Source organism: Molossus molossus, unplaced genomic scaffold (genome assembly GCF_014108415.1).
Source record: "Molossus molossus isolate mMolMol1 unplaced genomic scaffold, mMolMol1.p scaffold_m16_p_12, whole genome shotgun sequence".
Taxonomy (NCBI): domain Eukaryota; kingdom Metazoa; phylum Chordata; class Mammalia; order Chiroptera; family Molossidae; genus Molossus; species Molossus molossus.
The window spans coordinates 65,534,862-65,549,484 of NW_023425347.1; the positions used below are offsets into that span (position 1 = coordinate 65,534,862).

At 35.4% G+C, this 14,623-nt stretch overlaps 1 protein-coding gene across 5 annotated transcripts in view; it reads left to right on the forward strand.

The window, feature by feature from the left end:
- TUT4 (terminal uridylyl transferase 4) overlaps positions 1–14,623 on the forward strand; it is an 86,696-nt gene that overhangs the window by 55,012 nt on the left and 17,061 nt on the right. For all 5 annotated transcript variants that reach the window (XR_004958934.1, XM_036256734.1, XM_036256735.1 and 2 more), the window contains exons 14-19: positions 1,001–1,087; positions 3,766–3,869; positions 7,213–7,270; positions 7,364–7,467; positions 7,765–7,854; positions 9,498–9,611. Coding sequence is in view for 4 of the 5 variants with exons in the window: in XM_036256734.1 (XP_036112627.1) it covers positions 1,001–1,087; positions 3,766–3,869; positions 7,213–7,270; positions 7,364–7,467; positions 7,765–7,854; positions 9,498–9,611 (557 nt within the window). In the remaining variant the exon portion in view is untranslated. The remainder of the gene's footprint in view (positions 1–1,000; positions 1,088–3,765; positions 3,870–7,212; positions 7,271–7,363; positions 7,468–7,764; positions 7,855–9,497; positions 9,612–14,623) is intronic.

The following is a 14,623-nucleotide window of genomic DNA, read 5'->3' on the forward strand; positions in this document are numbered from 1 at the left end:
ACCTCCTAGATGAGTTTTAAAATTTGCATATTGTAAAGTTCATTCTTTGTGCTGCAGAGTTCTGTGGGTTTTGACAAGTACATAGTATCATGTGTTACCATTAGAGTATCATACAGAATAGTTTACCACTCTAAAAACAATTATCACTTGTATTTCAGGTTTTTAGCTTACAATTGCTGATGCTACATTTGTTTTTCAGAAGCTGAGTGTTAGTTTAATTCATTACAATAAATTACTGCTTTTTCCCATTACCGTATTAACTCCTGGGGATAAGTCTGGAGGAGGAGATAGGAAGAAAAGACTGTTCTTAAGGAATGCAGAGTAGGGCAAAAGTAGGTTTACAACTGTGAGACTGCAAAACAGAGTTTATTCTTGTATTATTGTTTATTAATTATTGTATTATATTCCATACAAACAACTATAAACCTGCTTTTGCCCCACTCTGTATATGGCTTTATTTAGAAAAATAAGATGACTATAAATGAAACAACTAGAAAACTGAAAGGACGGTGTAAACTAAACTGTCAAGCAGTTTGGAGAACTAAGGAAGTTTAGTTAAGGAAAGGTCTTTGACCACTGGTTGGGTAACTTATAGGTAAAATGTAAATCTTGACCAGGCATTTGTAACAACTGTTAGATTTAAAGATTCAGGTGCCTAGTATAACCATATGAGTATAGTTTTACCAGGAGGAAAAACCAAGCATGTATATGGGAAAGAGTGGAATGTCTAGAGAAAACAGTCTTAAGTAATTTGTAGAAGTAAATATATTTTATAGGTATTTCATAAGAAAAATGATCATGTGAAATGTACATAGATCTATAAAAATTACTTTTTTGCTGTTTTTATACCCCTTTCCTCCCTAGTAATATTTATGATTTTATATTCATAGAAGTTAACAAATAATAAAGAAATTTTTAAGTAAAGTTTTTAGGGTAAAAAATTGAAGATATTTTTAGATTCTATTTTTCTTACTTTTGTTTTTTCTTTTTTTAAATTTAGATGAGTTATCACCACCTTTCTCTGAACAACACAACAGGGAGCAAATTTTAATGGGCTTGGAAAAGTTTATTCAAAAAGAATATGATGGTATGTCATATGTTAAAAATTGATGCTTTTTAAAATTATAGTCACTTGGTCTGAGTTTCTTTCATTCATTTATTTAAAAAGTGTTTATTGAATGTTATGTGTTAGGTACTATTCTAGGTGCTGTGAATACAGTGCTAATAAAAGAGGTGAAACTTGCTCTCATGAAGTTTATATTAAGAGGGGGAGACAGTCAAGTAAAAAATGTTTGTAATGTAATATCAGGAAATAATAAATGCTATTAAAATTCAGGAGTTAAGAAGATAATGATGGGGTGTTATGGTAGTACTTTCTGATAAGGTGACTTTTGAGCAGAGCCATGAATAATATGAAGGAGCAAGTTATATGAATATCTAAGGAGAGACCACTCTAGAAAGAAAGAGTAACAAGTATAAATACCCTAAGAGTGGATTATGTTTGCTATGTTTAAAAGTTAGCCAGGAAGTCAGTGTGCCTGGGGTGAAGTATGTGAGGTGACTGTACTAGAAAGATGAGATCAGAGAGGTAGCCTAGAGACTGGATCAGTAGGGTCTTATGAATGTTGGTAGAAGGACTTTGAATTTTATTTGGAGTATCTAATGAGAATCTTCTGGACAATTTTAACACTTAAGTGACATGATCTGAGAGAACATAATATAGATTCATAAGAATAGAAGCAAGCAGAATATTTAGAAGGCTGTTGCATAAGTTTAGATGAGAGAGAAGAAGTGGTCAGATTTAGGATATATTTTGAATGTAGAGCAAACAGGGTTTGCTGATGTGTTACATGATGTAAGGAAAAGGGGTCAAAGATGGTTTCAAGGTGTTTACCTCAATAGTTCGGCGGTGCTATTTAACTGAGATGGCAAAGATGGCAGAAGGAGCAGGTTTTGAGTGTAGAGGTGAAAAATCAAGTTCTGTGGCCAAATATTTTAGAAAAGATAAAAGTTGATTTACAATCAGAGTGAATTTGTTCTTTTATTTTATTAAAAAATGTTTTTGGTTAATCTTCACCCGAGGATATTTTTTCCATTGATTTTTTTTAAAGAGAGAGAGAAACATCAATATGAGAGAGACATCAATTGGTTGCCTCCTGCATGTGCCCTGACTGGGTCTGGGATTGAACCTGCAACCCAGGTATGCGCCCTTGACTAGGAATTGAACCAACAACCCTTCAGTGGTTGGGCCGATGCTCTAACCACTGAGTCACACCGGCCAGGGCAGAATGAATTTGTACTTTTTTTTTTTTTTTTATCCTCACCCGAGGACATTTTTCCATTTTTTGTTCAGATAGAGTGGGAGGGAGAGAGAGGAACAGAGAGAGAAAGAGAAACATCGATGTGAAAGGAACACATCGAGTGGTTGCCACCCGCACAACCGACCAGGGCTGGGGACTAACTGCAACCGAGGTACGCGCCCTTAGCGGGAACCGAACCCGGGTCTCTGTGGACCGCAGGCCGACGCTCTAACCGCTTAGCCAAACCGGCCAGGGCTGAATTTGTACTTTTAAAAGATAATCTGTTATGTGCTATAAGATTTTATTTTTATATTTGCTAGTATGTGAAGTATTGACCAAATCTAAGTCCCTGTTATATTAAACTGATGCACACTGTATTTGCTTATGAGCATAGCTTCTTTTATATCTCTCTGTTATCATTGAAATTTCAAGTTGGGTATCAGAACTGAATTAGAGGATTAAGTTTTGAAAATACAGATTTTGTTATCTAAATGTAGAGTCTACAAGAATTAATAGGGAGAAAAAAACTGATCCTATTTATAGTGGCATCAGTAGTGAATGATACTAAGAATGAGATGATAACCCTGTAATAATGTATATGGATTAATGACTCACTTTGGAGGAGAATTAATCCTGTGTACTAAGGTGATATTTGTAAAATCACTTGAATTATGCCTTGAAAAAACTAGTTTATTTCCAAGACATAAATCTGTAAATATTGATCTTAACTGTTGATAGTAATGTTGAGAATTAATATATGTTGATGAATTTATGAGATAGTTAAGTTGGAAGAAGCTAAAGGACTTTGTAGTTTTTTCATGCGAAAGTTGAGAGAGAAATGTTAAGAATCACACGTATATTTCTTCCTTTTTTTTAATCCTCACCTGAGGACTTTTTTTTTTTTGCATTTATCTTCAGATAGAGTGGGAGGGAGAGAGGGAGTAAGAGAGAGTGAGAAACATTGGTGTGAGAGAGACACATCGAGTGGTGGCTGCTACCCACATAACCCCAACCAGGGCCAGGGACAAACTACAACCGAGGTATGTGACCTTAGCAGGAACTGAACCCGGGACTCTCCCGTCTACAGGCTGACGCTCTAACGGCTGAGCCAAACTGGCCAGGGCACACGTATATTTCTGACTTGAGCACCTGAGTCAATCATACTATTTGCTGAGAATAAGGAATGAGAGTAGGTTTGAGATAAATTTGATAGTTTAGTTTTGACTTGTTGAATTTATGATGTCTGTGAAAAAATATATGAAGCATTTAGATACATGGGTGTGGGAACTTGAGCATTAGATTTGTGCTTTAGATGAGTGGAATTTTGCATTATATCTGTCAGTGGTGGGTAATTTAGGGCATGGAAGTGGGACAAGATAATATGTGTTAGACCATAAGTAGGTAATAGAAGACTTCTTTTTCTTGCTAATTAGAAAGCTTTTGGCTTTTATTTTTCTTTGCTTAGAAAAGGCAAGATTGTGCTTATTTGGCTCTTCTAAGAATGGATTTGGATTTCGTGATAGTGATCTGGACATTTGTATGACCCTGGAAGGCCATGAAAATGCAGAGGTAAGAGTTAGTTTTTGGAAAGGGGTGTGGAAATTTATTTTCTTCCAGTGATGAATCTATTTTTAATTTTGTATGTAGTATTAATAAAAATATACAGTGTCATTCTTTGTGTAAATATATTAGCAACAGCAGTGTTTGAAATGTAAAAGCATTAGCATTTTTAAAGACATTAAATATTTAAATAAGTAAATTTACTATTTGGCTAATTTTATAATGCAAAAATCATGTCACTGAGAGTTATAAGTGCTTATAATACATTTACATAAAACATAATATACCATAGAGTTGGAATTTCTTTTCATTAGAACCAGTGAGAATCTGATGCTTCAGTTAAGTAATGAATATTGATCTCACTGTCTTTTCATCTCTTCCATTAGCTCAGGTCTAAAGATAGAAAAGGAAGATGGACATGTAATTTATAAATGGCTTGTGTTCTACAATTTGATTCCAGTTTTGGAGTACTTAAACACATTCTTTTCTGCAGAAGCAATGTTATAAATGATTTGTACTAGTATAGTGTTACAATGAAAAAGGCTGATAGGAAAAAATATTTATTTATTTGAAATATGGTGTTGGAGTGGATACCATGGACCTCCAGAAAGACAAAAAGGAGGTCTTTGAGCAAATTAAACCTAAAACATTGCTGGAGACAAAAATGATAAAACTGAAGCTTTCCTACTTTGGACATATCATGAGAAATCAGGTTTTTTTGGAAAGGTCAATAATGCTGTGAGACGTAGAAGGCAGCAGGAAAAGAGGAAGACCAAATACAAAATGGATTGACTCCACAGAAGACACCCATAGGCATGAGTCTGCGAATGCTGAGAAGGGCTGTTGAGGTCAGGACATTGTGGACATCACTCATTCATACGATCTCCAGGATTTGGAGCCAACTCAGTAGCACTTAACACATAGAATAGCTTTTAGAAACGCATTTTGGGAGAGGAGGGTTGCACTTTTACCTACGTTATTTCATTTCACTTTTACAACCACCTTTGAGGTAGTTAATTTTCCCCATTTTACAGATGAGGAAACTGAGGCTTTGAGAGATAAACTGACTTGCCCAAGTTCACAGCTAGTAAATGGTTGGAGCCAGGATTCATACTCAGGTCTGTCTGACTCCAGAGTTTATGCTCTTTCCATTGTATCTCATTGCATCTCTGTAATTTATTTAACCCACAATGTAGCTGAAATATAGTACTAATAGTACTGTAAAACCTAACCACTACTTTCTGAAATTGAAAGCTTTCTGAGCTCCACTGTGAGATGCTAGGAGCAGACCTTCCCCCAGAGCAGTCTCATCAGTGAGAGTGGGTACTTAGGCCTTTCTACTTTGTGTATCAGGCCTCAACAGTGGGAACAAGATTGTCCAAGCTCCAGTAAAGAAAGGGGTTGAGTGACCCTGGCCGGTTTGGCTCAGCGGTTAGTGTGTTGGCCTGCGGTCCAGAGAGACCCGGGTTCGGTTCCCGCTAAGGGCACGTGCCTCCGTTGCAGTTTGTCCCCAGCCCTGCTTGTGTCGTGCAGGTGGCAACCACTCGCTGTGTCCCTTTCATGTCGATGTCTCTCTCTCACTCTCTCTTTCTCTCTGTCTCTCCCCCTTCCTCCCTCCCTCCCTCCCACTCTATCTGAACAAAATATGGAAAGATGTCCTCCGGTGAGGATTACAAAAATAGAAAAAGAAAGGGGCTGATTGGACAGGAAAGAAGTGTCTCAGGCCTTCCTAGCAGAAATTAGAAACGGAGGGGATCCCTGTAGCTGCTCATTCCCTTATCACCATAGTTATTTCTTTTTATGTTTCAAAACCAGGGTTTGCTTGCAAGATTGGGGTGAGGCCAAGCTTCTGGCATCTGTAGTAGTATCAGTATAGCCTCTGTTGTATTATAAAAGAATTCAGCGGAATAGTGTACCTATGCATTTCTGAATTAGGTTTTTCAAAAGGTGGTTTTAGAATTGTTAGAACCAGAATGGAGATGGCGTTGATGTCTGGTAGATCCTTATTTCTGGCTGTAAGAAATTGCTTCTGGTGTCTATCATCATCTAGTTCTATAAGGAAACTGAAAATCTGTAAATATTTTAGTTCTTTATAACTTCTATTCAAGTACTTATCTACCTGGAGAGAGGTCCCTCTCCATTTTGAAGAGCAAGAGTTGAAGGAATAGAAAGTAATTTTTACTCAGGAAGAAGGTTAGGATTTCAGGTATCTTCTATATAAAATTTTATAATCATACTTTTAATAACTAAGGACTTATGTATTACATATAATCTGTGGAAGATTGAAACAGTGACAAAGCATACATTTTTATTTCCAGATGCGCCATACTTGAAAACTTAAAATTTATTATAAATTTATATCCTGGCATGATAAAGAAGAAAATAATCTCTTATTTTATTGTGTGCTAATTAGTAACTAAAGTTTCCCTTGAAATCCCCAAGTTAAGCTGCAATGGTCACTACTTTCTTATAGCTAAAAAGAGCACTTTGGGGATATGCAAAAGTGATTTTAGTAGTAAGAGTGGGCATTGATGTAAATACCCTTTAGCTTAATGCAGTTAATTTATAATGCCATTACCTTCTCTGTTTCTTATATTATGGATATCACTACTATATCAGCTCTGCTGTCTAGTTTTTAAAAAGTCAACTTTTAAATTTGTAGAGGTAAGAATTTCCTTGAAGAAGTAGATGCTGCTTATAATAGAATTATTTTTTTTTACTCATCAACATAATAATAATAAATAGCTCACAGGCTTAAAGTACTTATTTTGTGCCAGGCATGCTGCTGAATGCTTTACATACATATCTCATGTAATCCCTCTTATTACTCTATAGGGCAGGAGTTTATGATAATCTCAGTTTTATAGAGTAAGTAGTATGACGTTCAGAGGGGTTAAGAATCTGATCATAGTCACATAACTAGTCATTACTTAATTTAAGATTTGAATTCAGGTTTGTCTAAATTCAGAGCCTATGTTCTTAATCAGTACACTGTTTTGCCTTCATCAAACCCATCTGTAGTTGTTTATTCATGTATTTGAAAACATTATCCTCTTACCTTTGTTCTTCTCAAACTTTAATGTGGATGTGAATTACTTGGGCATCTTGTTAAAATGGTGGATTATGATTCAGTAGACTGAGGTGGGGCCTGATATTCTATATTTCTTTTGTTTCCAGATATGCTGATATTGCAGGTCTAAGGACCACATACTTTGAGTAGAAGGTTATATAGGGCTTATGGCTAGAGATTTTAAATGCTAATATTAACTGCCTTGATTAGAGTAGAATTTGTATGAGGCCCAATTAAGTCAGACAAATCTTATTATTTATTTCTTTTGTGTTTTTTTTTTAGAAATTAAATTGTAAAGAAATAATTGAAAATTTGGCAAAAATTCTTAAGAGACATCCAGGTATGAATATTAAATTATAACTTTAAAATGACAGAAAATATATTTTAGCTTTGTAAAAATTATTTAACCTAGTGAAGTTTTATTTTTAATCAGGTTTAAGAAATATTTTGCCTATAACTACTGCCAAAGTGCCTATAGTAAAATTTGAACACAGACGAAGTGGTTTAGAAGGCGATATCAGTTTATATAATACATTGGTAAGTTTTTCTGTCTTTGTAGACCAAGATATGTTTATACTTGTCATTGAAAAAGTTTACAGATTGTTACTATACCTTTATATTTAAAGCTTTCAATGTGAGCAGTATAAGGGAAAAAAATTAATCGATCTTGATATTTCCTTCAAATTGAAAATTAGTTTTTGTTTGGCTAATTTATAAGTATTTTAAGTTTTACATTTATATGTTCCATTTGGAGTGTATTACATCTTTTTATCTGATTTTTAGGATTAATTTTATTAAATTTGAAATGCTTTCAAATATGTAATTATTTTTCAGGCTCAACATAACACAAGAATGCTAGCTACTTATGCAGCTATTGATCCTAGAGTGCAGTACTTGGGATATACTATGAAAGTGTTTGCTAAGGTATTTACTAAAAAAATGAATGAATGACCTGCTTTGTTGTAAGACTCATGACAGTTAAAGTGAAACATACTGATGTCAGACATGTGAAAAATATTTTCTGAGTTTTGTTTACCTGAACTTTTAAAAAGAAATACTCAATATTAAATGGTTTAAATTTATATTTATTAGAATAGGGTGGTTCTTAGTCTTTCCTGTGCACGCTCCGGTCCCATGTGTAACACTAGAAAATTTCTCATTGGTAATATTCCTCAGTGTGATAATGATTTTCAACCACAGGCATGGGACTTTGTATATTATCCCTGTTAAGAATCTCTGGGTTAGAAAATCTGATACTTGGGTTTAGTGATACATGTTTCTGGCCAAGAAAATAAAATAATACCAATAAAACCCTATGTTACTTTTATAACACTTCTAATACTAAATTCCGTTAAAAATTTTTTTTTTTTTTACTAAGTATGTAAACTCCATGAGGGTAGAGACCTTTGTTCAGACTTAGTTCCATGTAGTATCTGCTTTATGGTAGGTGCTCAGTTAATAGTTAATTTTATGAATGTGTTGGAACGGTTTACTAGGAAACTCGGTCAACAATTTCATTTCATAAAATCCACTCTTTGAATGGGGAGACATATTTGTTTAGATAACCCTGTATGTATCTTTGTGGACAGAGGTCATCTTAGAAAAGAAAGATATCTAGCCACATACTAAAATCATATTTGATAGAGCTACTTTTCTGGATTTGCTTCATAAAATTCCTCCAACATGACAATTCTATACTCCCATGTGGTTTTAGTAATCAAATCATGTCAGGAAAATCATTCTTCTCCCTTAATATAATAACATCAGTTAAAGCTTTGCTCAAGGGAAGTCTCTGAGGATTCATTTAGTGGCTTTTATTTTTTTGATTAAAAATTTTTAAAATAACAAGCATATTCATGTGGTTCAGAATTCAAAAGGTCTAAAGGAGTTTATGGTGGAAAGTCTCCCTTCCACAACTATCTCCTAGCCTATCAGTGCCTCTTGCTGGAGGCACCTATTGTCAAAAGTTCTCTGTGTTTTTTCAGAAATAGACCAGTACGTAAATTTTCTACCTCATTTTTATTACAAGTATAAACACATCAAAAACAGTGTTTTGTACTCTGCTTTTTTTTTACGGAGCAATAGATATTGGAGATTATTTTTTGTGAGTATATAAGAGTTTCTTTGATCTTTTTAAATGACTACATATTATTCCATTATGTAGATACTCATCAGTTTTTTAAGTCTGTGCTTTACTGATGAACCTTAAATTCTTTCTGATTAAAACAGTGCCACAATTAAAAAACTTTTTATTTAGTCATTTTACATGTTTGGGGAATATTTGCTGAATAAATTCTTAGAACAGAACTGCTAGGTTAAAGGAAATGTGCTTTTGTTTGTAATTTTGATATGGCCAAATTATTCTTCATAGAGTTTATGCTAATATACACGCTCATCTGTATATATAAGTACCTGTTTATCCACTCCCTCTATGAAAGTTTGTTATTGAACTTTTGGATATTTGTCAGTTTGATGGGTTAAAAAAAAAAATAGTGTCTCAAACTAGTCAATATTTCTGCATGGAATAAGATTCTGAAGTTTTTTAAATCATTTTTATGTTTCTTTAGCGATGTGATATTGGCGATGCTTCCAGGGGAAGTTTATCTTCATATGCTTATATCCTTATGGTGCTGTACTTTCTGCAACAGAGAAAACCACCTGTTATCCCAGTTCTACAAGAGGTAGGTATTTAAGAACACTGAAGTTTCTTGTGAAAACAGTCGATCTAAACACATCTTGCTCAGTTCATGAGATCATCAAGGATTTTTTTCATCATGACATCCTAAGTTTTCTTCTTCCACTAATGGTATAATCAAACAATGAACCTTTTAAAAAAGTTTATTATGGGAGAATATAGACTACCAAAAGAATAATAGATGAACAGTGCTATTGAATATCATTTGCAACATTTTTATATTTTATAGTCAGAATGCTGCAGATCATTATGAAATTTATATAGCCATCCATGAACTCATATATTAGTCTTTCAGATGCAAATATATGCCTTTTTTCTCTCCAGAGTATTCTTTCTCTTTTTGCTTGGCAAGGAAGCTTGATTTATTCTTGTCTATATTTTGGTCAACTTTGTCAATTTTGATTGAGAGAAAACCCAGGGAAATTTTTCCTCAGTTCTGTAAGGTCATGTTAATTGCATTAAGCATAAGAATATACATCAAAAGAAACAGATTATACTCATATTCACTCAGACTTGGTGACTCATAGAGTCCCTTTTTATAGCCAATTTATTTTCTCTCAAATAGGTACAAAGGAATTCTTAATCATCTATCTGTTTCTCCTCATTCTTGGGACAAAGTGAATTTACAAACATTAGGGAGGATCCAGTTCTAATTTCTTACAAAGGTTGTTATTTTGAGGTAGGAGAGAAGCATCAGAATTGTCTTGAAAATAACATACTCTGATTTCACATAAACTTTGATAGTCATGTGAAAGAAGAAAAATCACAAAATAGCAAGCCATATGGTGGGTGTCAGATGGCCTTAGTAAACTTTTAAAAGTTCTAATGAATGTCATGTGGTTTTATCAGCATTTGTTTTCCTCTTTTAAACAAACAGTGAAAGAGAAATAAAAATTTTAAGAATCGTTTTCTAGCAGAAAATTTTAAGTTGCTGAATCTATGTTGAGTGGTATTTTTTTAAACAAGGTTGTTCTCTGAAGGATATTTGAAATTTAGCATGAATTTTTATTAGGCCTTCCAGGGTCAAGATTATTCTCTGTATTAGTCTAATTGTTGTTAAGGCCTTAAATTTGGGGATATTTTGCAAAGTTGCCTCAGTGATATCACAGTAGCCATTTGCTATGATTTGCTATGACTGTGACAGAATACTATGCTTAACTGAAATGGAACACAAATTATGGTGGTTTGTCTGTGTTCTCTCATTATATTACTGATGGATGAGGAGCTATTGAGGCAGCATGATATAATGGAAAGAGCAGGGCATCAATTTGGAGCCAGAAATAACTGGTTTGAATCTTAATTCTGAAATAGTCGCCTTCAAAAAGGTGCCTTACCACCACTAGTCTGAGTTTCTTTAGTAAAAATGTAATAATGGTATTATTTTGATGTTAATACAAGGAACAGAGACAATGAATACCTTTGAATGTAGTAAGTGCTAAAATAGGTATTCACAAATGGTGGTTGCTTTTATTGTTATTAATTATTATTGTCATTAGCATCTTTACTAATATTATTGGGGAAATGTAGGTAGGATTGCTATAGCCAACTTCAAGAACTCTCCCGTTATCTGCTTAACAGACAATGATGGATGAAATGAGAGACAGTCCATGGAATGTTTTCCATCATAATGAGCTGTCATTGTGGGGGGCTTTGTGATACATATGAACTGATGATATATGGATTTTTGCTTCTGGCCTTTTTTGCTTGTCCATTGCTCTGGCATCATTTAAATATTGGTCATTGGCATCGATCAACTCTTAAGGGTAAGGATATGTTTAATGAAGCTGATGATCTTTGACTCCATTTGTGATTGAACCTAGACTAAGTGACGGAGTATAAATAAGGCTCTGCTAAGACTATTTTTTTCATAGTCAACAATACAAAATTCTTGAGGTCAGAAGGGGCTTTTCTAAGTAGAATGATTTTGCTGTATTCTAGCAGATCATCTTAAGTAAAAGTAAATTTTCAGTTAAAAATAACAGGAGTGTTATTCACACTTGGTATTATGAACTGCTGTTTTCTTAGTTTATATTAGCTTAAAAATTGCTGTTGAATGAGTGAGCCTGTGCTAAGTCAGACAAACCAGTCACAAAAGGACAAATACCGTATGATTTCACTTATAGGAGGTACTTAGGGTAGTCAGATTCATAGACAGAAAGTTGCCAGGGGCTGAGGGGAGAGAGGAATGTGTAATTATTGTTTAATAGGTTCAGAGTTTTATTTTTGCAAGATGGAAAGAATTATGTGGATGGGTGGTAGCACAACAGTGGAAATGGACTTAATGCCACTGAACTGTACACTTGAAATGATTAAGATGATTAATTTTTGTACAACTGAGAAATTGCAATTTAAATATAGCAGTAGATACTAAACTATTACAATAAGAAAGTAAATATGAAAATGTACAGAGTCACTCCTTGTACAAATATTACTGACTTGCTTGGTGAGGTTTTAGAGGGAAAACTAAGTGCTTTAGTCAAGAATGATGTTGAGAGAGAGAGAGGAGAGAAGAGAGAAACAAAGAAAGTGTGTGTGTGTATTTGTGTGTGTGTGTAAGAGAAAGAGAAGATACAATTAGTGCTTCCAAGGGTTAAGGCAGGGTGTAAAGTTAGGCATTGTGAAATGAGTTTATAAAAACAGGCAAATTAGTGATTAAATACCCTTTAAGGCCTACAGGTCCCCTTTACTGTATTACTAGCCAACATAGTTGGGTTTGGATCATAGTTGTTACTAAAAAGTAAGAATTTTCTTAAAAAGAATCAAGGTATAAAGAGGTATCTTGTGCCACTTCCCTGTAGTAAGTATAATAGCATCAAATATTTTGGCCTCTTTAAAACCTGCGCCCTGGCCAGTTTGGTTCAGCGGTTGGAGCGACAGCCTGTGGACTAGAGAGTCCTGGGTTCGGTTCCCGCTAGGGGCACGTACCAAAAAAATAAAAAATTTGCCCTGGCTGGTTTGGCTCAGCGGTTAGAGCCTCAACCTGTGGTCCAGAGAGACCTGGGTTCAGTTCCCGCTAAGGGTACGTACCTTGGTTGCAGTTTGTCCCCGTCCCTGGTTGGGTCGTGCGAGTGGCAACCACTCGATGTGTTCCCTTCACATCGATGTTTCTCTCTCTCTCTCTCTCTCTCTCTCCCTCCCTCCCTCCCACCCTCGCTCTCCCTCCCACTCTATTTGAACAAAAAATGTCCTCGGGTGAGGATAAAAAAAAAAAAGAATCAAGGTCTAAAGAGGTATCTTGTGCCATTTCCCTGTAATAAGTATAATAGCATCAAATATATTGGCCTCTTTAAAACCTGCGCCCTGGCCAGTTTGGTTCAGCGGTTAGAGCATTGGCCCATAGCCCAGAGAGACCCGGGTTCGGTTACCGCTAAGGGCACGTACCTCTGTTGCAGTTTGTCCCCAGCCCCGGTTGGGTTCGTGTGTGAGGCAGCCACTCGATGTGTCCCTTTCACATCGATGTTTCTCTCTCTCTTTCTTTCTCTCCCTCCCACTCTATCTGAACAAAAATGGTAAAATGTCCTCGGGTGAGGATAAAAAACCAAAAACCAAAAAACCTGCATTTCTTTTTTGAGATAGGATCCCATGTATTTTGCTTTACATATCGATAGCTGTAATTTCTACCTTTTTTGTTCTATAAAATGTCAGAATTTATGCTAGGCAATTCTTGGTAATTGTATTTGTTTAAGTTATATGTAAATATGAAAACAGTTTACTAGCTTAAGTCCCTGGAAACTTTATATAAACATGCATACAGAGTAGATATATAAATTCAATAAACATATTTTAAGTATTTTTTATATGGCAGGCTTTGATGTAATTTTGGTTCAGAGATAAGTTATATAGTCCTTCCCCACAAAGAACTTAAACCTGAGAGTAAAATTAGAATGGCCAGACATATAGTTGATTTTGTAATTTATTGTTCCATCTAAAATGGAAGGGACCATGGGGACCCCCTTATCTAGTGGTTTTAAAAATACGTATTATGATAAATTCTTAGGAGCTCACTAGTGTATGTTTGAGGAGTGGGGTAAGGAAAAATGGGATATGTTTTCTCCACTCAGGCTTCTATCAGAGTACCTTTGCTTATATCTGTTTTACACTTCTGAACTTTGAAGAAGGTTCCATTTTAGGAAAAAGTTTTACAACTTAACAGAAAGATAAAATTTGAAAACAACTGACCTAATTAATCTAATCTCTCATTTTCATTGGGAAAACTGAGGATTTAAAAACACAGTGGTATTGCTCAGAATCACTACTTGGCTAGACTAAGACTAGAAGTAAGGTCTCCTGACTCTGAACTTGTTACAGCTTTCTGTTTCATTGTATCTCTTTCTTAAATCGCCAATAGAAAATAAGTCTCAATCTTCTGGGGTACTTTTCTTCCAGTAATATAGCATTACTCCCTCCTCCCCCACTCCTTAGGACAGTGACTTACTATTCATGATGATTTTATAGTCTCCATTAAGATGTCAGAGAAATCTACCTAGTTTTCTATTTTTTTTTTTTATCCTCACTCAAGGACATTTTTCCATTTTTTGTTCAGGTAGAGTGGGAGGGAGGGAAGGAGGGGGAGAGAGATAGAGAGAGAGAGAGAGAGAAAAACATCAACGTGAAAGGGACACATCGAGTGGCTGCCACCCGCACGACCAAGCAGGGCCAGGGACAAACTGCAACCGAGGTACGCGCCCTGAGTGGGAACCGAACCCAGGTCTCTCTGACTGCAGGCCAATGCTCTAACCACTGAGCAAAATCGGCCAGAGCTATTTTTTAAATAAATCAATGTCCAGCCCTGGCCAGTTTTGCTCAGCAGTTAGAGCATCGGCCTGAGGACCAAAGAGTCACAGGTTTGATTCTGCTTGAGGGCACATACCTTGGTTGCGGTTTGGTCCCTGGCCCTGGTTGGGGTCATGCTGGAGGCAACCAATTGATGTGTCTCTCTAACGTTGATGTTTCTCTCTCTCCCTCTCTCTCTCTTTCTTTCTCTCTCTCTCTCCCTCT